General features: G+C 50.1%; 1 protein-coding gene across 6 annotated transcripts in view; it reads left to right on the top strand.

Annotated features, from left to right (window-relative positions):
• BBS1 (Bardet-Biedl syndrome 1) overlaps positions 1-20,108 on the top strand; it is a 21,574-nt gene extending 1,466 nt beyond the window's left edge. For 2 of the 6 annotated variants that reach the window (XM_032282737.1, XM_032282734.1), the window contains 14 exons: positions 2,017-2,289; positions 3,160-3,206; positions 3,311-3,349; positions 3,469-3,541; positions 5,643-5,774; positions 7,644-7,750; positions 9,460-9,580; positions 9,728-9,886; positions 12,418-12,487; positions 12,955-13,113; positions 15,418-15,551; positions 16,489-16,623; positions 17,322-17,408; positions 17,605-20,108. In XM_032282737.1, coding sequence (XP_032138628.1) covers positions 2,086-2,289; positions 3,160-3,206; positions 3,311-3,349; positions 3,469-3,541; positions 5,643-5,774; positions 7,644-7,750; positions 9,460-9,580; positions 9,728-9,886; positions 12,418-12,487; positions 12,955-13,113; positions 15,418-15,551; positions 16,489-16,623; positions 17,322-17,408; positions 17,605-17,691 — 1,554 coding nt within the window. In that variant the 5' untranslated portion in view covers positions 2,017-2,085 and the 3' untranslated portion in view covers positions 17,692-20,108. Of the gene's footprint in view, positions 1-2,016; positions 2,290-3,159; positions 3,207-3,283; positions 3,350-3,468; positions 3,542-5,642; positions 5,775-7,643; positions 7,751-9,459; positions 9,581-9,727; positions 9,887-12,417; positions 12,488-12,954; positions 13,114-13,156; positions 13,743-15,417; positions 15,552-16,488; positions 16,624-17,321; positions 17,409-17,604 lie in introns of those variants that run through there. The other 4 variants (XM_032282733.1, XM_032282736.1, XM_032282735.1 and 1 more) reach the window with 3 other exon arrangements.
• Positions 20,109-21,757: the final 1,649 nt, after the last annotated feature.

Here is a 21,757-nt window from a genome sequence, read left to right as displayed (position 1 = left end):
AAAAAAAAAAAAAAAAAAAAAAAAAAAAAAAAAAAAAAAGAAAGTTGAGGCCTATATAAAATAACTACCACATAAAATAGTAGTTAAGACTATGGCTTTGGATTCAGACAGACCTAGCTGTCCCATTTAATAGCTGTGTGACTTTTACTTAACATCTCTAAGACACAGCTTCCTCATTTGAGAAATGAGGCTACTAATGGCACCTACTTCATAATGTTGTTGAAAGCCAGTGTAGTGGTGTACACCTGTAGTCCCAGCTGCTTGGAAGGCTAAGGTGGGAAGATCGCTTAAGCCCAGGAGTTCAAGACTGCAGTGAGGTGTGATCGCACCACTGCACTCCGGCCTAGGTGACAGAGTAAGACCCAGTCTCTTTTTTTTTTTTGAGACGGAGTTTCGCTCTTGTTACCCAGGCTGGAGTGCAATGGCGCGATCTCGGCTCACCGCAACCTCCGCCTCCTGGGTTCAGGCAATTCTCCTGCCTCAGCCTCCTGAGTAGCTGGGATTACAGGCATGCGCCACCATGCCCAGCTGATTTTTTGTAGTTTTAGTAGAGACGGGGTTTTACCGTGTTGACCAGGCTGGTCTTGAACTCCCGACCTCATGTGATCTGCCCACCTCAGCCTCCAAAGTGCTGGGATTACAGGCGTGAGCCACCACACCCGGCCAACCCAATCTCTTAAAAATAATAAGATTGGGGCCGGGCGCGGTGGCTCACGCCTGTAATCCCAGCACTTTGGGAGGCCGAGGCGGGTGGATCACGAGGTCAAGAGATCGAGACCATCCTGGTCAACATGGTGAAACCCCATCTCTACTAAAAATACAAAACATTAGCTGGGCATGGTGGCACGTGCCTGTAATCCCAGCTACTCAGGAGGCTGAGGCAGGAGAATTGCCTGAACCCGGGAGGCGGAGCTTGCGGTGAGCCGAGATTGCGCCATTGCACTCCAGCCTGGGTAACAAGAGCGAAACTCCGTCCCAAAAAAATAAATAATAATAATAATAATAAGATTGTCAGGCCAAGCATGGTGGCTCACGCCTGTAATCCCAGCACTTTGGGAGGCCGAGGTGGGCAGATCACCTGAGGTTGGGAGTTCAATACCAGCCTGACCAACGTAGAGAAACCCCATCTCCACTATAAATACAAAATTAGCCGGGTGTGGTGGCGCATGCCTGTAATCCTAGCTACTTGGGAGGCTGAGGCAGGAGAATCACTTGAACCTGGGAGGCGGAGGTTGCTGTGAGCCGAGATCAGGCCATTGCACTCCAGCCTGGGCAATAAGAGCAACACTCCATCACAAAAATAATAAGATTGTTGAGAGAGTTAAAGGATGCATGCAGTTTCTGATGTGGTCTCTGGCACATACTACATGCTCAGTATCCAGGCGTTCTTGGGGACCCCCTTTCTGGCTGGAACACAGGAATGGGGAGGTGATAGGAAACGTTGAGAACTAGATTAGAGGGGCCTTGCAGGCCTCATTCAGGGGAATGGGCTTGTGTGGCAACTTCAGCAGCTTGGAAGATGGATTGGAGGGTAGAAAACTGAGAGACCGCGGAGCTTGGTTCCCCTCTCTGTCCACAGAGCACATCCTGCCGTGCATTTGGAAACCAGGCTTCGGCAGCCCAGATACAGGTGGCCCCATCCCTTCCCCAACTGCCTCTCCCACTGTCCCAGTGTCTCTCTAGAAGTGCCTGGCATGGAAGAAATGTTTGCCAAATGAATAATAAAAACATCAACTGCCACTTACTCCTCAGTAGCACTTACCAGGTTCTGTAACTCATTATCTCGTTTTATTTTTACCACATATCATGAGGAAAGTATTCCCATTTTGCAAGCAGGAAACCTGAGATTCAGAAAGGCTAGTCAGGTTTCCCAAGGTCAGGCAGCTTGAAAGCCTGAGGGCAAAGCCTTTGTTGGTGCAGAAATGAATTAATGCACACCAGCAACAAGGCAAGAAGGGGATCAAGTGGAAAGGTCTTCAGACCCTGAGCCTAGAATGAGCCACCTTCTCCCTGCAGCTGGTGGTAGGGGACCTTGGCCCTGGTGGGCAGCAGCCCCGCCTGAAGGTGCTCAAAGGACCACTGGTGATGACCGAAAGCCCGCTACCTGCTCTGCCAGCTGCGGCCACCACCTTCTTCATGGAGCAACATGAGCCCCGGACCCCAGCTCTGGCACTTGCTTCAGGCCCTTGTGTCTATGTGTATAAGAATCTCAGACCCTACTTCAAGTTCAGCCTGCCCCAATTGCCTCCAAACCCTCTCGAACAAGACCTTTGGAACCAGGCCAAAGAGGTAAATAACATGGGAGTTGGGAACCAGAAGGCAAAGATGGCAGCCACTGGGTGAGGAGGGCTGGGCTCCTGGGAAGAAGGTGGGCTGGTGGTAGGAGATCAGCTACAGTCCACCTTGGACAGCAGCAGTGGTGGCACCTTTTTTTTTTTTTTTTTTTTTTTTTTTTTTGAGACAGAGTTTCATTCTTGCCCAGACTAGAGTGCAATAGCATGATCTCATTTCACTGCAGCCTCTGCCTCCCAGGTTCAAGCAATTCTTCTGCCTCAGCCTCCCAAGTAGCTGGGATTACAGGTGCTGGCAATCACGCCCAGCTAATTTTTTGTATTTTTTTAGTAGAGACGGGGTTTTACCATCTTGGCCAGGCTGGTCTCGAACTCCTGGCCTCACATGATCCACCTGTGTTGGCCTCCCAAAGTGCTGGGATTACAGGCATGAGCCACCTTGCCCAGCCTAGTGGTGGCACTTCTGGGCAAGATGCTGTGCTTGGCTACTCAGCAGTGGTTCCCAGAGAGGCACAGAGCCAGTCCCCTTGGAGAGTAGAAACCAGAAAATTCCTCTGCACTGGCCACACCCCTGCTCAACTTTGGGGGAGATGAAACCAAAGAAGGTAGGAGCCTATCAGAAGAAGGAGGACTGGAAACACCAGAAGAGGGGAATTTGGGGAGGTGTTGATAAAGGGGATGATATACATGGCCCTGAGGCTGGATTCAGATAAAGGACATGAGCTTGGGGCTCAGTGCAGAGGCAGGCTGGCAGAGAGGCAGAGACCAAGAGGTACATCCAGACGTGTGGAGCTCTCTGAGGGCGTGGCTTTGAGTTTCCTGCCTGGCTGGAGCTCACAGGCTCTCCCTTCTTCCCACATTGTCACAGGACCAGATCGATCCCTTAACCCTGAAGGAGATGCTGGAGAGCATCCGGTGAGAGCCTGCCTTCCCCTTCATCCCTCCCCACTCCTTCATCCCATCTAAGCCCAGGTTCCTGTTCCTCCACTTAGCTGCCATGCTGGCCCCTCTCTTTGCAGGGAGACAGCAGAGGAGCCTTTATCCGTCCAATCACTCAGGTAAGGGCCCTGTGGAGGGCCAGGGCTTGGGAGGCTCTAGGGGGAGGAAGCAGCTGCCAGAATGATGGAGGATGGCAGCCAGGCCGGGGCCTGCAGATGCCAGTTCTGTGTGTGTCTAGTTTTCTGCAGCTGGAGCTGAGTGAAATGGAGGCATTCGTAAACCAACACAAGTCCAAGTCCATCAAGCGGCAGGTAATACCCCCTTCTCTTTTTATTTCCCTGTAAAAAAAAAAATTTATATATTTTTTAAAAGACCACTTAATATCAGTGGTAAATTCTGTAAGGAAACCCAACCAGTGTGTCTGCTATATCCCTTCCAGCCATGCCACGTGTGTATAGTCATAAAGCTGCAGTGCCTTCCACGTTCCAGTTAATAGTGACAGCTTTTTTTTTTTTTTTTTTTTTTTTTTTGAGACAGTCTCATTCTGTCGCCCAGGCTGGAGCGCAGTGGCACAATCTCAGCTAACTGCAACTTCCATCTCCCGGGTTCAAGCAATTCTCCTGCCTCAGCCTCCTGAGTAGCTGGGATTACAGGCATGTGCCACCATATCCGGCTAATTTTTGTATTTTTAGCAGAGATGGAATTTTGCCATGTTGGTCAGGCTGGCCTTGAACTGCTGACCTCAGGTGATCCACCCACCTCGGCCTCCCAAAGTGGTGGGATTACAGGCGTGAGCCGCTGTACCTGGCCAACCACTCACATCTTTGAGTTACCATTAACATCTAGAATGGGAATAGTTACTACTAATATCTGTCCACATTTTTGTAACCTTTCTCCTTCCATTAGGCACTGAAAATCATTCCTCTTTTTAAATCTTTTTTGGGGAAGGGTGGAGCTGGGTCTCCCTCTGTCACCCAGGCTGGAGTGCAGTGGTGTGATCATGGCTCACTCCAGCCTCAAACTCCTGGGTTCAAGTGATCCTGCCCCTTCAACCCCCTGAGTAGCTGGGACTACAAGTGCATGCTACCACACCAGCTAATTTTTTTATTTTTATATTTCGCAAAGACGGGGTCTCACTTTGCTGCCCAGGCTGCTCTTGAACTCCTGAGCTCAAGCAGTCCTCCCACCTCAGCCTCCCAAAGTGCTGAGATTACAGGCGTGAGCTGCTGTCCAGCCATCTTTTTCAGTTTTAAGGATAATTACACAATGAGCAGCTTTATCTAAATAAAAACATTTTGCTTCTGCTAATTTCTGTAGGAGAAATTCCTTACAAAGGAGATCTTTTATTTTTTGTTTTCTCTCCAATTATAATTACAAAAGGAACAAGTAGGCCGCCCAGCTAATTTGTATTTTTAGTAGAGCAGAGGTTTCTTCATGTTGATCAGGTGGGTCTCAAACTCCCAACCTCAGGTGATCCACCCATCTCAGCCTCCCAAAGTGCTGGAATTAGAGGCATGATCCACTGAGCCTGGCCCAAATACTTTTTTAAAATATGACTTAAAAAATGACTGCAGCTGGACATGGTAGCTCACGCCTATAATCCCAGCACTTTGGGAGGCTGAGGCAGGTGGAACACAAGGTCAGGAGTTCAAGACCAACCTGGGCAACATGGTGAAACCCTGTCTGTACTAAAAATACAAAAATTAGGCCGGGCGCGGTGGCTCACGCCTGTAATCCCAGCACTTTGGGAGGCCGAGGCGGGTGGATCACGAGGTCAAGAGATCGAGACCATCCTGGTCAACACGGTGAAACCCCGTCTCTACTAAAACTACAAAAAATCAGCTGGGCCTGGTGGCGCGTGCCTGTAATCCCAGCTACTCAGAAGGCTGAGGCAGGAGAATTGCCTGAACCCAGGAGGCGGAGGTTGCGGTGAGCCGAGATCGCGCCATTGCACTCCAGCCTGGGTAACAAGAGCAAAACTCCGTCTCAAAAAAAAAAAAAAAAAAAAAATACAAAAATTAGCTGGGAGTGGTCGTGTGCGCCTGTAATCCCAGCTAGTCGGGAGGCTGAGGCAGGAGAATCGCTTGAACCTGTGAAGCAGAGGTTGCAGTGAGCCAAGATTGCACCACCACATTCCTTCCTGGGCAACAGAGTGAGACCCTGTCTCAAAAAAAAAAAAAAGACTGCATAGTTTTTGATAATATGGATAGCTCATAATAGACTTAGACAATCCCCTTTTGTTAGAAAGTTAGATTTGTTGCAATAAACATTTCATACTTAAATCTTCTGTCACATCTCTGATATTTCCTCTTCATCCTCCTTTCCCTCTTTCTTCCCTCCTGTGACATCCTGGGAGTATCTTGGGGGTGGTATGTGGGGGTTCCCTGGGTGACCCCTGGAGTCCTTCTATAGACAGTCATCACCACCATGACCACCTTGAAGAAGAACCTGGCTGACGAGGATGCTGTGTCTTGCCTGGTGCTGGGCACTGAGAACAAGGAGCTCCTGGTGCTTGACCCCGAGGCCTTCACCATTTTAGCCAAGGTCAGTGTCAGGTCTGGCCCTGGGCACACTGGGGACCCAGGCTTCATTCTCTCCCCATGCTCCACAGTTAGTTCTGGGTAATATGTATGTTCATTGTAGAAAAATTAGAAACTAGCCGGGCGCGGTGGCTCAAGCCTGTAATCCCAGCACTTTGGGAGGCCGAGGCGGGTGGATCACGAGGTCAAGAGATCGAGACCATCCTGGTCAACATGGTGAAACCCCGTCTCTACTGAAACTACAAAAAATTAGCTGGGCATGGTGGTGCATGCCTGTAATCCCATCTACTCAGGAGGCTGAGGCAGGAGAATTGCCTGAATCCAGGAGGCGGAGGTTGCGGTGAGCCGAGATCGCGCCATTGCACTCCAGCCTGGGTAACAAGAGCGAAACTCCGTCTCGGAAAAAAAAAAAAAAAAAAAGAAAAATTAGAAACTAAATAAGCATAAAGAAAGATGTATAGCCAAAAATCCTACCACCCATGGATGTATACTGTTAAGGTTGAGGCATAGGTCCTTCTAGACATTTTCATATTTAGATGTAGATATATAACTTTATGTAAATATTTATCTTTATAAAAGCAGTATAAGCTAGTTGTGGCAGCCCATGCCTCTAATCCTAGTGCTTTGGGAAGCCAAGGCAGGAGGATGGCTTGAGCCCAGGAGTTTGAGGCTGCAGTGAGCTATGATTGTGGCACTGCACTCCAGCCTGGGTGACAGAGTAAGACCTTGTCTCTAAAAACAACAAATAAATAAATAAATAAAAGCAGGAGGATCATGTAACATGTTCTTTTCATGTAGCAGCATATCATCAGTGTCTGTCTATATCTGTAAAACCACCTGAACCTTTTGTTTTGTTTTGTTTTTTGTTTTTGAGGCAGAATCTCACTCTGTCACCCAGGCTGGAGTGCAGTGGCTCTATCTCAGCTCACTGCAACTTGCACCTCCCAGGTTCAAGCAGTTCTCATGCCTCAGCCATGTGCACCACCATGCCCAGCTAATTTTCGTATTTTTAGTAGAGATGGGGTTTCACCATGTCGGCCAGGCTGGTCTCGAATTCCTGACCTCAAGTGATCTGTGCATCTCAGCCTCCCAAAGCATTGGGATTACAGGTGTGAGCCACCATACCTGGCCCCACATCAGCTTTTTTAAAGACCACACAATATCTATCATATAGAGGTACCATAATTTATTTACCCTGCCGCCTATTGTACATTTAAATTGTTTTTCATTTTTTGCCTGTTATACATTTAAATTGTTTTTTTGTTTGTTTGTTTTTTTTTTTGCTGTTAATACCAGTGCTACAAACTTCTTTACCCAAATATCTTTGCATGCTTGTTTGTTTGTTTTTGAGAGACAGTCTTGCTCTGTTTCCCAGGCTGAAGTACAGTGGTACAATCTGAACTCACTGCAACCTCTACCACCTGAGCTCAAGCAGTCCTCCAACCTCAGCTTCTCAAGTAGTTGGGACCACAGATGCAGGCCACCACGCCCAGCTAAGTTTTTGTACTTTTGGTGGAGACAAGATTTCACCATGTTGGACAGGCTGGTCTCTAACTCCTGAGCTCAAGCCATCCACCCACCTCAGCCTCCCAAATGCTGGGATTACAGGCATGAGCCACCACATCTGGCTGCATGGTTGTTTAAGTACTTCCTTAGAATGCAGTCTTAGAAGTGGCATCGTTTAGTCAGAAGGCACAGACTAAAAGGCTTTTGCTAAATGTTGCCCCCTCCTGAAAAACTGTATGAGTTTAAACTGGGTATGAGTGAGGATATTGGGACTTTAGACCAGGCATTCACTCAGAGGACTTACTGTCAGGGCAGGGAGGGATGGGGACTCCAGAGAGATTGGAGTGTTTGCGCCTCTTTTTTGCAGATGAGCCTTCCCAGTGTCCCCGTCTTCCTAGAGGTTTCCGGCCAGTTTGATGTCGAATTCCGGCTTGCCGCGGCCTGCCGCAATGGAAACATCTATATTCTGAGAAGGTAGCCACATCTCTGGTCTCTGGGGCCGGGAGGAACACCTCAGAAAACTGAGGGCTTCAGAGGCTTGCATGATGAGAATGGGCTTTAAGGCTGGAATTTGGAAATGTAAAGAGCTGAGAACTTCATGAAGGAGGCTGAGCCCACGAGCACAGGGAGGCTACCTGTAGGTTTGTGAGATGGGGGCTGGCAAAGTCAGAGACTAGGCTGAGTGACTACAGTACGGGAGTGATGTGATCAGAAATGAGAAGATAGGCCAGGTGCGGTGGCTCATGCCTATAATCCTAGCACTTTGGGAGGCCGAGGAAGGCAGATCACCTGAGGTCAGTTCAAGACCAGCCTGGCCAACATGGTAAAACTCCATCTCTACCAAAAATATAAAATTAGCTGGGCGTGGTGGCGCGCACCCCTAGCCCCAGCTACTTGGGAGACTGAGGCAGGAGAATCACTTGAACCCAGGAGGTAGAGCTTGCAATGAGCCAAGATCACACCATTGTACTCCAGCCTGAATAACAGAGCAAGACCCTGTCTCAAAAAAAAAAGGAAATTGATGGGAGGAAATAAAATAATTCCCCATATTTGTTACTTTCCAGGGTATATGACACTTGCTTATGCATTAGTTTAACATCACATATAACATGCATTTTTTTAATTCAAGAAATATTCATTTAGCATCTACTATGCATTACGCAGTGTGTGGTATTAGGGATATACTGATGAACAAGATAAATATGCTCCCTGTCCTCATGGGGAAGACAGATGTTTTAAAGTCAAGAAACCAAGATATTACTAAAACTTGGATGAGTGCTATGGAGAAAAAATACAAGCTCAATAGGGAAAAATAATGCGTAAGGATGATCAGGAACACCTGTCTGTGGAGGTGGCTTGAAGGTTAAGAAAAAAGCAATTGGCCAGGCGCAGTGAGTCACGCCTATAATCCTAGCACTTTGGGAGGTCAAGCCAGGCAGATCACCTGAGGTCAGGAGTTAGAGACTAGCCTGACAAACATGGAGAAACCCCATCTCTACTAAAAATACAAAATTAGCCAGGTGTGGTAGCACATGCCTGTAGTCCCAGCTACTCAGGAGGCTGAGGCAGGAGAATCGCTTGAACCCAGGTGGTGGAGGTTGTGGTGAGCCAAGATCGCGCCACTGCACTCTAGCATGGGCAACAAGAGCGAAACTCTGTCTCAAAAAAAAAAAATAGAAGGAAGCAGTTGTTGAGAAAGTGGGAGAAGAGTGTTGTAGGGAAACTCAAAGAGGGAAAGACATTGGCATGTGCTTCTCAAGTAGGGAGGAATTAACTGTACTTTCTGGATAAGGGAAACTAAAATTGAGAGGCCAGTAAACTAAAACTGCATTGACACAGGGCAAAGCTCTTCATCCTTTTCTCATAAGTTAGAAACTGCCTAAGTCCACTTGTCCAGGCTAGTCCAGCCTTAGGTAAACTCGCTGAAAACTCTGTTAAATGCCAGATGATCATACAAGCCACCATAGTAAAGGTGGGAGGAAGACAGAGTAGGAGAACACACTTGATGTTTTCTAAGGCCACACATTTACTAAGGTGGCAGAGGTGGAAATAATCCCAAGGTCATCTGCTTTGGGGCCAGTGTTCCTCCCAGGTGAGTCCATGGGGTTTAGAAAGAGGAGGATCAGCCATGGAAGTGGAGAGAGGATTTCTCGGGGCCGGACAATGTGTCATTTATTCCACAGAGACTCCAAGCACCCCAAGTACTGCATCGAGCTGAGCGCCCAGCCTGTAGGACTTGTCCGAGTACACAAGATCCTGGTGGTGGGCAGCACCCAAGACAGCCTGCACGGTTTTACCCACAAGGTGCAGCCCCCAGGAAGCAGCAGCCCCTCCATGCCTATGTCCTCAGCACCCCCTTGGCAAGACAGCCCTCTGGCTTCCCCACCCTAGAAACCCTTCTTTCCACTGTAAGCCCTGAGCCCTCCACAGACACTAGCTGTTCCCTGCCAGGGGAAGAAGCTGTGGACAGTGCAGATGCCTGCAGCCATCTTGACCATGAACCTCCTGGAGCAGCATTCCCGGGGCCTACAGGCCGTCATGGCTGGGCTGGCCAATGGAGAGGTCCGCATTTATCGCGACAAGGCCCTGCTCAATGTCATCCGCACCCCGGTGAGCCCCATCTCCGGCATGTGCCGCTTATTCCTCCTTGCCGTAGTCACCTCTGGGGCTTCTTAGCTGCCTCTCCTGACCATACATTGATGCATTTCAAAAATATTTGTAGACACCGGGCGTACTTGCTCACACCTGTAATCCCAACACTTTGGGAGGCCAAAGTGGGCAGATCACCTGACGTCAGGAGTTCAAAACCAGCCTCACCAACATGGCATAACCCCATTGTTACTAAACATATAAAAATTAGCCAGGCATGGTGGCGCATGTCTGTAATCCCAGCTACTCAGGAGGCTGAGGCAGGAGAATCACTTGGACTGGGGAGACGGAGGTTGCAGTGAGCCGAGATTGCACCACGGCACTCTAGCCTGGGCAACAGAGCGAGATCCTATGTTTAAAAAAAAAATGTGGGCCGGGCACGGTGGCTCAAGCCTGTAATCCCAGCACTTTGGGAGGCCGAGGCGGGTGGATCGCGAGGTCAAGAGATCGAGACCATCCTGGTCAACATGGTGAAACCCCGTCTCTACTAAAAATACAAAAAAAAAAATTAGCTGGGCATGGTGGTGCGTGCCTGTAATCCCAGCTACTCAGGAGGCTGAGGCAGGAGAATTGCCTGAACCCAGGAGGCGGAGGTTGCGGTGAGCCGAGATCGCGCCATTGCACTCCAGCCTGGGTAACAAGAGCGAAACTCTGTCTCAAAAAAAAAAAAAAAAAAAATGTGTTGAGCACCTCATATGTACAAGTTACCATATTGGTGTGGGAGGAGGTGTCCTTGTTTTCAGGAGGCTTGCTATCTAAGGTAACAGCCATCCAGAGACACAGCAAATTTAAAAGCAGGGCCAACTAAAGCCGAGCAAAGTACTAAAACGCACAGAGGCAGCTGAGTGACAAGAGTAGGGGGTGAGATAAATGGGGATGGGCTTCATGGGATACTTCACAGAACAAGTGACAGTTCAGCTGGACCTCAAAACAGTTTGTCAAGTGGACAAATGGAGGAAGAACATTCTGCATAGGGAACAGCATGAACAAAGCCTGAGAAATATGAAGGCTTTTGATTAAGGTCATTTGATGAGTTTGGACCAGAGGTTTTCAGTCTGCAAGTTGTGAGTCGTTAAATTAGTTTAATGGATCACAACCAGCAACATTTTAAAAAATAAAGTAGTAAATTCAAAGTATGTCACAAGTGAGGCCCGGGCCCAGTGGCTCACACCTATAATCCCAGCACTTTGGAAGGCCAAGGCAGGTGATCACAGCTCTAGACCAGCCTGGCCAACATGGTGAAACCCTGTCTCTACTAAAAATACACAAATTAACTGGGTGTGATAGCACAATGCCTGTAATCAATCCCAGCTACTCCACAGGCTGTGGCAGGAGAATTGCTTGAACCCGGGAGGCGAAGGTTTCAGTGAACTGAGATCACTGCACTCCAGCCTGGGCCACAGAGCAAGACTCCATCTAAAAACAAAAACAAAAACAACAAAAATAAATAGCTGAGCATGGTGGTACATGCCTATAATCCCAGCTACTGAGGAGGCTTTGGTAGAACCGCTTGAACCCGAGAGGCAGAGGCTACAGTGAGCCAAGATTGTACCACTGCGCTCCAGCCTGGGCGATGGAATGAGACTCCACCTCAAAAATAAAAATAAAAGTATGTCACAAGTGAAACGTGTGTATGTGTGCATGTGCACCTGTGTGTGTAAATTGTCCCTTATCGCAATATAAAATTTGAAAACAGCTGGCTTAGGCCATAGGTGCTGGGAGAGCCAGTGGTCTGCTGGTTGAAAGAAGGGTAAAGAGGAGAGAAGCGATGGAAAAGGCAGGTTGGAGTCAAATGTGGAAGGTCTTCAGTGTCCTAACAAAGAGGACAAAAGCCATTGGAGGTTTTCTAGCAGAGACCAGACATATTTGTGTTTTTGAAAGGCAGCAAAGGCAGATTGCAAAGGGCAGACTGGGGTGAAAGACCAGAAAGACGAGGCTGGGAAACCTATTAGGAGATTGACCCCAAAAGTGAGGGCTGGTGATATTTGGTCTCAAACTGTGGTAGTGAGTTTGGAGGGGAGATGAGAAATATAGAAAATATTTCAGAGGCAGCGATGCCCCAGGACTATCTCTTTTTTTTTTTTTTTTTTTTTGAGACGGAGTTTCGCTCTTGTTACCCAGGCTGGAGTGCAATGGCGCGATCTCGGCTCACCGCAACCTCCGCCTCCTAGGTTCAGGCAATTCTCCTGCCTCAGCCTCCTGAGTAGCTGGGATTACAGGCACGCGCCACCATGCCCAGCTAATTTTTTTTTTATTTTTATTTTTATTTTTTTAGTAGAGACGGGGTTTCACCATGTTGACCAGGATGGTCTCGATCTCTTGACCTCGTGATCCACCCGCCTCGGCCTCCCAAAGTGCTGGGATTACAGGCTTGAGCCACCGCGCCCGGCCAACCCCAGGACTATCTCTTATCACTTCTCACCTATTACATCTGGGCTCTTGCTTTCCTCTCCAAGATAGTTCCCCAACTAAACTCTGATGTTTCCACGTAGGATGCAGTGACCAGCCTTTGCTTTGGCCGCTATGGGCGGGAGGACAACACCCTCATCATGACCACACGAGGTGAGTAGAGTCAGACCTGTTAAGGGCTTTGGAGTCAGGACTGAAGGGGCATGCTAGCTTCTGGGGAAAGAGGAGGAGGTGGGTATGAAGCATGCGTGGACCTGGGTATGGAAAGCAAGGTGTACAGATACGTCCTTCCAGCGTTAGGCCTCCACGGGACAGCTCATCAGATATCTACCCAGCGGCTGGGTCCTGGGCTGGATTCTATCTCTCTAGTTCTCCCAGCATCCCCAGTGCCTGCCACAATGCCAAGAACATCCCAGTACTCCACAAATAACTGCTGAGTGGATTAATGAATTAATGATAGGAGGCTATTAAGATACACTTCATTCCTTCCAGAAACAGCCTCATTTGGAAGACAGATGTGTACAGAAACAGCTCTATAGGAGGCAAATTGGGGAAGAAAGAGTGGGAATGTGGGAAAGAACTGGGGAGAACAAATCTATTTCCACTGTCCACTTCCCTAGGCGGCGGACTGATCATCAAGATCCTGAAGCGTACAGCAGTGTTTGTAGAGGGAGGAAGTGAGCTGGGTCCCCCACCAGCCCAGGCCATGAAACTCAATGTGCCCCGAAAGACCCGGCTTTATGTGGATCAGACACTGCGAGAGCGGGAGGCTGGCACCGGTAGGACTCAGACTGGGTCCTTTCTCTTCTTCCTCCTCCATAGCAAAGCTGAGGGAATGTTGCGCAGCCACCCTGCACACTGGGAGGAAACCTCGGCCAACTAGGCAGGTCACATGGCTCTGGAAATCGAGGGACAGCCTAGGAGGTACACCTTGCCTGCAATCACTGTTCCTCAGGGTGGAAGATGCTCTGGGTGACGGCAAGAGCCTTAGAATTCAGGGAAGGGAGCAGTCACTTCCAAATGCAGGAATTATCATGAGGAAAGGAGAATTTTGGCCAGGCACAGTGGCTCATGCCTGTAATCTCAACACTTAGAGAGGCAGAGGTGGGAGGACAGCATGAGCCCAGGAGTTCAAGACCTGCTTGGGCAACATGGTGATACTTCTTTCTCAAAAAAAAAAAAAAAAAAAAAAGGGAGAGAGAGAAAGAAAGAAAAGTAGAAATTGACTATGTCGTCTTGTCCAGTTTTTCCTGTTCATTTGTTTATTCGTTCATTCATTCATTATTCAGTACCTATGATTACACCAGGCTTTGTGCCAGGTGCCTTTAATTAGAATAGTCCCTACCGGCCAGGTGCAGTGGCTCACACCTGTAATCCCAGCACTTTGGGAGGCCGGGGTGGGCAAATCATAAAGTCAGGAGTTCAAGACCAGCCTGGCCAAGACAGTGAAACCCTGTCTCTAGTAAAAATACAAAAATTAGCTGGGCGAGGTGGCAGGCGCCTGTAATCCCAGCTACTCAAGGAGGCTAAGGCAGGAGAATCACTTGAACCCAGGGGGCAGAGGTTGCAGTGAGCCAAGATAGTGCCACTGCACTCCAGCCTGGGTGACAGAGTGAGAGTCTGCCTCAAAAAATAAAAAAAAAGAATAGTCCTTACCTTAGGAACTTGGTCTGCCTGGCCAACTTCATGTTCAGGTATAGAAGGGGTTTCTGCAAAGAGCTTTTGGAGCACACGAAGTAAGGACTTCTGCCTGGGAAGCTTGGGAAAGGCTTCAGAGTGAGGTGATTTTGGGCTTTACCCTAAAAGATGATTGCCAGACCCCATCAGGGCAAGGCAGGGTAATGTAGGCAGAGGCACAGGGCGTTGACCTGGAATCAAGAGAGCAGGCCGGGCACAGTGGCTCATGCGTGTAATCTCAGCACTTTAGGAGGCTGAGGCAGGCAGATTACCTGAGGTCGGGGTTCATGACAAGCCCGACCAACATGTTGCTAAAAATACAAAATTAGCTGGGCATGGTGGCATGTACCTGTAATCCCAGCTACTCTGGAGGCTGAGGCAGGAGAATCACTTGAACCCAGGAGGTGGAGGTTGCAGTGAGCCGAGATCGCATCACTGCACTCCAGCCTGAGCAACAAGAGCGAGAGTCTGTCTCAAAGAAAAAGAAAATGTACAAAGTCTAATAAAATTGTGAAACTATCTTCAAGAACAGAAAAGACCACCTTCAAGAATGCTGAAGTGGAGAGATATATCAAGTTGTAGGATGGGAAGACCTAATGCTGTAAAGTTGTCGATTCTTCTGAAATTAATTGAGAAGCATGGTAAAGTTGCAGTTAAAATCCCAGTGGGGTTTGTTTTAAGGACATGGCCGGTTGATTCAAAGAGTAAACCCAAGAAGTGTGAGGAAAATAAGACTGAGGAGACTTACCCTATCAGGTAGCAAAATGAACTCAAGCTGTGGGAATCAGCAGCTGTGGTGTAGATGTAGAAATAGACACAGAGAGCAGAGGCAAGTCTAGGAAGTCCAGAAACAGACCCTGAACATGTGGAAAGTCAGAGTGTACAAAAGGTGTTATTTTGAATTGGCAGGGAAACGTGAGACTGTCCAAAAACACAGAATAGGACAACTTGCTTCTAGAAAAGAAAATTAGACCTTTTATTCATACCAGCCACAAAAATTAGTTCTGGATAGATTAAAAATAAATTGTAGGTCTGGGCACGGTGGCTCATGCCTATAATTCCAGTACTTTGGGAGGCTGAGGCGGACGAATCACGAGGTCAGGAGTTCGAGCCTGGCCAACATGGTGAAACCCTGTCTCTACTAAAAATACAAAAAACAGCTGGGCATAGGAGCAGGTGCCTATAATCCCAGCTACTTGAGAGGCTGAGGCAGGAGAATCGCTTGAACCTCATCCAGTTTTGCCAGAGGCTGGGCTCTTTCCCACCTCCCCAGTTCCTGCAGACCCCTCCCGCAGCACCTTCCTCTTGCACCCTCCCCACAGCAGCCTGAGCAGGAGCGCCCCCTGTTCCTGCCTCCTCCCTGCCACCCCCCACCTCCACCGCCAGCCTCTGCCCCTTCTCTGCAGCCATGCACCGAGCCTTCCAGACAGACCTCTACCTGCTGCGCCTGCGGGCTGCCCGCACCTACCTGCAGGCCCTTGAGTCCAGCCTGAGCCCCGTGTCCGCAACAGCCCGGGAGCCACTGAAGCTGCACGCCATGGTGAGCATCTGGGTCAGGGTGGAGTCAGGCCAGGGGGGCAGAGGCTGGGGTGCGCGGGAACCCCCCCTGCCATACAGCTAAGCCCCAGAGCTGATTCCAAGCCAACTCAGCCCATGCCCCCCATCACCTTCCCGTAGACCCGGGGACTGAGTCTCATGTTCTCCTTTGTGAGAGCTGCCCTCACCTTCCTGCCCTCACCTTCCTGCCCTCCTGTGCCGCCTCTTCCCTCAGCTGGCCATGTGGTGGGACACTCTCCAGCTCCCCGTTCCATGTTGTGCCTCAGACAGGCCCCCAGAGTAGTCACATGGGGACATTTCTTCCCAGGAACCTGGTGGGATCCCTACAGCTATGGTACAGGAAAGAAGGCTGTCACTTTGGTAACATGTTAGGACTGCCTGATACAGGGAAGGGGCCATCCCGACCTGACCCGTAGGCACCGAGACTAGCACAGGCACAAGGAGAGGAGTCCACAGGCTCAGACGCAAATGAGCTTAGGGTCAGCAAGGCTCCGACCAGCTCCAAATGGGTCCCTGAGGTATGGCATCTGACCCAACCGGGCTCCGATTTCTCTTTTCCTAAAGACAGTGGATAGATGCAGAGGAGGACGAGGCTACAAGGTGACTTGAGATCGAGAGAACAATGAAATCATCAAGGCTACCCTAGGATGAGAGTGGGAGGTGAAACAGGCAGGGGTTGGGGTGAGGGGCTCAGGTGGGAGTCGGGGCCTGCAGTGCCACACTGTATGACCTCCCTCAGGCTCTCACCCTCTCTGGCCTCTTCTGATCCCTGTGTTCCTTCTGGTCTTCTGTGTGTGGGGGGCCAGATTTAGTAGGAGGAGGGGATATGAGGGCATTAGTGGAAGGCAGGCAGGGTACACTGTACTTTGCACCCAAGGCTGCCAGGTCCTAAGGGCTTTCTCCACCTGCCTCCTCCACAGGTTCAGGGCCTCGGCCCCACCTTTAAGCTCACACTTCACCTGCAGAACACCTCGACAGCCCGTCCTATCCTGGGGCTGCTGATCTGCTTCCTGTACAACGAGGCGCTCTATGCCCTGCCCCGGGCCTTCTTCAAGGTACTAGACTCTCCTCACTTAGAAACAGAGTAGAAAAGGCCAGGGCAGGGGGCCAATGAGATGCCCACAGAGCCCCAGCAGGTCAGGGTCAGAGCGTGCGGGTGGCTGGGAGGTGGCCAGCAGACTTACTCTCCCACCACAGACCAGGCCAAGGCCCCAGTAGGGGCCTCTGGAGGGAGCACCCAAGCCCCGCCTCTGCTGCTCTTCTTGCAGCCTGTGAGGGGTCTCCAGAAGCCACGTAGAAGGTGCTGGGAAAACCACCAGAGCCTGAGCCCCAGCCCCAGCTACACCTCCCAGAAGCCTGTTGGAGGCTGGCGGATCCCAGAGCCCACCCTGCTTCCCAGCCGCTCCTGCAACACAAACAGGAGCCTCTATGCCCCAAAGAACATCGCCCAGAGAGTGAAGGGCCTGGTTTTACCCCAGGGCCCAGGTCTGACCCCAAAACAGAGAGACTGGAATATGCAGTAAACAGCCCCAGACTTGGTGGAAGTCTAGACATTAGGTTTCTTCACTCACTGTGTGGCCCTGGGACATTTACTTCCCCACCATACCTGCATCCTCCTCTACCCAGCAATTGTCCTGCCCACCCTGCAGGGGCGCTGAGGCTCAGCAGAGACTGCAGGCCTGAATGCACTTGGGAATGTGCCAAAACACTGGCATGTGGGCTGGTTTCCTTACTTCTTTGTCCCCAAACATAGGTACCCTTGCTGGTGCCAGGGCTCAGCTACCCTCTGGAGACCTTTGTGGAGAGTCTCAGTAACAAGGGCATCTCAGACATCATCAAGGTAGGTCCCACACCTGTACCACATGGAGGGCGAGCGGGACCCTGGGGAGGACAGTAAGGGTGAGCTCCCAACAAAGGCCTTGAGGGGCTGCCGGGTGGGGGTGGGAGTATCTGCACAGTGGAGCCCTGTGGCCAGCGCAGACCAGGCAAGGGGTCAGGGGTGCGTGCCCCCTGCTGCCATGGTCACTCCTCCATAGGTGCTGGTCCTTCGAGAAGGCCAAAGCGCACCCCTGCTGAGTGCCCACGTCAACATGCCCGGGAGCGAGGGGCTGGTGGCCACCTGAGCCCTGGGCTGCTGTGAAAACCCCTGAGAATCAGCCAGGGAGAACCGGGCAGGTTCAGTGGCCCCAGGCCCACTCCTCATGCAGCAGCGCACTTGGGTGACAGCTTGTCTCCCCTCTCCTAAGCACCCCCTTTCTTACACCTCCACCACTGGGCCTATAGTAGCAGTTAGTGAGTACCCTAAGCGGCTTGACTCCTCCTTCAGGACCAACCAGGCATTGGTCCACTGAGCTCCTGCTACGCCCTCCTCCTCCCCAGCCTTTTCAGAAACCACCCGGGCTTGCAACAGAGCTCTGAAGTGGTCAAAGTGAGATGAGCAGGACAGGCCCAGCCATTCTCCACTGCCACATCCCTCATGCACATCACTCGTCTCCCGCTGCAGGCCAAGGCCAAAACTGGGCTAGGCCTGGCCAGGGAAATCAGCAGCTCTTCTTGGATGAGATTGTGCCTCCTGTTGCTCCCTGGAGATCCAGAGGCTAGGCTGCAGCCCGCTCAGCTTGCAGGCAAAACACATGCTCTCTTCTCTCCTGACAGCTGAGCAAGCCCAGGGAATAGCCCTCCTCTCTCCAGGAAACTTCTCTGAAATCTTAGACTCAGCTGTTCTTAGGCCTATGATGGTGCACAAAGGTTGTCCAGGGAGAAGGGGGTGTAGGAGGGCAGATGGTGCCCCACAGGGAGCTGGTGGCTTCAGCCCCACTAGAGCTCCTAGAGATCACATAGCAGCTGCTCCTGATGGGGATGCTTATGCCCAGAAAGGAGAGGCAGGAGAGGAGCGAGACAGAGAAGAGCCAGGGCCAGGCGCACAAGGAGAGGCGTTTCTGGGGCTTTGGGGAAGTGCCACAGGAGGCAGAAGTCCAGAACTGCCCATATAGATACCCTTCTATGTCCTGGAGCCCAAATCAGTCATGTAAGTGGGAAGTTCCCAGGACAGTGGCCATATCGTGGGAATGAGCAGGAAAGGCTGGGCCCATAGGTGTTTAATAAAGCTGAAGACTGAACAAAGGCCTGTGCTGAGACCCACAGAGCCGGCCTAAGCTCCTGGCTAGTCTGCCTGGCCCACCTCACAGGCCACCCTAAGCTCTGCTCCCTAAAAACCTGCATCTTCCCCTGCCTGCCAAGGTGCACCCTGCAGTGTGATGCACAGCTCAGGCTTTTAGGAAGTCACCAGATCCCTCTGGGCTTCAGTCTCCCACATGTAAAATAAGGCGGTTTGACCAGATTGTTCCTAAAACTCTTTCGCCTCTAATACACTGTGAGCTTGGCAGCCCCTCTGGAGGAAGGAGGAGTTGACTCCAGAAAGCTGACACTTAACCAGAGTAACTGCAGAGCTTTTGTCCTTGAGGCTAAGGGCCCCAGGCTGACTGCCACTGCCAGCAGCAGCCGCTGGGCCCAAGACAAGGGGACCGAGGTGATGCAGCCCACCACCCACTCCTGTGCCTCCAGGGGATGCATCTGAAGTCAGGCTAAAAGAAGCAAGGGACTCTGCAGTGCGTGGCCACTTGCAGACACAGACCAATTGGGTCAGGATGGCAGAGGGTTTCTAGATCAAGCCTGCTGAGCCAGAGCTGGAACAAGCAGGAGTTATAACCCAGAAGTGGAAAGACCTGGGGCAGAGGGAGTGTCGCTGTCAGATTTCAACTTAACCTGAAGAACTTAGCAGAGACAGAACGGCCTGCCCTAGAAAGTGATGAGCCCCTTGTTGCTGGAGCTGTGCAAATGGTGGCTGCACTATCACATGGCAGAGTCACAGGATGGGCCAGATGACCAGATGATCCCTTTCACCCCAATCAGGCTATGACCTTCGAGAACTGGGAACAAAAAAGTCTGATCTGGGTTCTCATCATAGCTATTTCTGAGGATGAAATGGGAGACCTATGCCCAGCACTGATACCAGTTTATATAATGTAATGCTCTGAACCTACCGCTAAGAAACATGAACCGCACCATGTGGACAGTGTGTTCACAGAGCCACATGAAGCAAGAAACAGTGCCAGGTGCCCGGCGCACACACTAGAGAGAAGCTGCAGACATCAGGACAAGGAGAGTTGGTGTCTTTCTAAAACATACTTATTTAAAAACGTGTCGCCACTTGCTAATATGGAATTACACAGTTTGCAAGAGGAAAAGTCTTTCCCATTCTCTAGTACTGCTCCCCCACCCAGCAGTCACTTCCAGTTCTTTCAGCTATTTTTAAAATGTGCTTATATGACTCCTGCTTGATTTATCAATCTTAGACATTACCTGTTGACTCCATTGTCATACATGAGGCTTTCGCTCTTGTACCCCTCCCCCCTCCCTAGTTTTTAGGTTAAAAAAATACTCAGTTTAGAATACTATTTCTATTATTATGTAAAAGTTATTAACTGCAGAGCCAAGAATTGGAATATAATTAAATTCACTTTGTTGTACTTTTTTTTTTTTTTTTTATGGAGTGAATGAGTTGCCCTGAGTTTCTCATTTACTTTGTTTTCGGATAGACCAATTGCAAATTCTTCCCCCACCATCTCACAGTTCCTTTTTCTGGACACTTTTCCTTCATCCCCTGTTTCACTAAGGACTGTTTGTTCTCCAGGTAAATTCCTTTTGCCTCTCTCCTGGGCTAGATTCTGATTCCTGGGCCCCATGGCTTCCTGTTTCCCAGTTTACCCTCATTTGGTGAAACACATCCTCAAATATCTTTAAAAACTTGTGGCCAGAAGGCTGGGTGCCATTGCTCATGCCAGTCATCCCAGCACTTTCAGAGGCCGGGGCAGATGGATCACCTGAGGTCAGAAGTTTGAGACCAGCCTGGCCAACATGGTGAAACCCTGTCTCTACTAAAAATGCAAAAACTACGAGGCCGGGCGCGGTGGCTCACGCCTATAATCCCAGCACTTTGGGAGGCCGAGGCGGGTGGATCACGAGGTCAAGAGATCAAGACCATCCTGGTCAAAATGGTGAAACCCCGTCTCTACTAAAAATACAAAAAATTGGCTGGGCATGGTGGCGCGTGCCTGTAATCCCAGCTACTCAGGAGGCTGAGGCAGGAGAATTGCCTGAACCCAGGAGGCGGAGGTTGTGGTGAGCCGAGATCGCGCCATTGCACTCCAGCCTGGGTAACAAGAGTGAAACTCCGACTCAAAAAAAAAAAAAAAAAATACAAAAACTAGCCAGGCGTGGTGGCAAGCAGCGGTAATCCCAGTTACTCCGGAGGCTGAGACAGAAGAATTGCTTGAACCCAGGAGGCGGAAGTTGCAGGGAGCTGAGATCATGCCCCTGTATTCCATCCTAGGCAAAAAGAGTGAAACTCTCAAAAGAAAAAAAAAAGTCATTAGTGGCCGGGTATGGTCATTCACACCTGTAATCCCAGCCCTTTGAGGGGCCAAAGAGGGAGGATTGCCTGAACCCATAAGCTGGAGACCAGCCTGGGCAACATGGTGAGACCCTGTCTCTACCTCCCCAAAAAAAAGGTCATTAGAGTTTTTAAGAATTTTAACACACTGCTTGTCTGAACATTTCTTTATTTAATTCATACATATGTGACAGTTTGGCTGGGTCATAAGATTCAAAGTTGAAAATATTTTTCCTGCAGGTAGTACTCCCTTGTCTTCTAACTTCAGATAATGCAGTTGAGAAATTCCACGATGCCATTCCTACATTCTTAGTCCTGATCTCTTTCTCTTTTTTTTGAGATGGAGTCCCACCCTGCTGGACTGCAGTGTCGAGATCTCGGCTCACTGCAACCTCCACTTCCTAGTTTCAAGCGATTCTCCTGCCTCAGCCTCCCGAGTAGCTGGGATTACAGGCACCTGCCACCATGCCCTGCTAATTTTTGTATCTTTAGTAGAGACAGTGTTTGACCATGTTGGCCAGGCTGGTCTTAAACTCCTGGGCTTAAGTGAAACGCCTGCCTCACCTCCCAAAGTACTGGGATTACAGGCGTGAGCCACCACACCCGGCCACCATGTGTTCCTATCATTTGCTGTGCTGTGGGTGAAGATGTGCATCCTTCAGCTCCAGGAAATTGTACTGCTGTTGTTTTGTGGGTGATTCCCCCACTTCGTTTTCTCTGTTCTCTCCGGAACTCCA

The sequence above is a fragment of the Sapajus apella genome, unplaced genomic scaffold (assembly GCF_009761245.1).
Source record: "Sapajus apella isolate SASKATOON/1434 unplaced genomic scaffold, GSC_monkey_1.0 scaffold14, whole genome shotgun sequence".
Classification (NCBI taxonomy): domain Eukaryota; kingdom Metazoa; phylum Chordata; class Mammalia; order Primates; family Cebidae; genus Sapajus; species Sapajus apella.
Note: the sequence above shows the minus strand (reverse complement) of the source record. Positions and strands in the feature narration are given on the sequence as shown.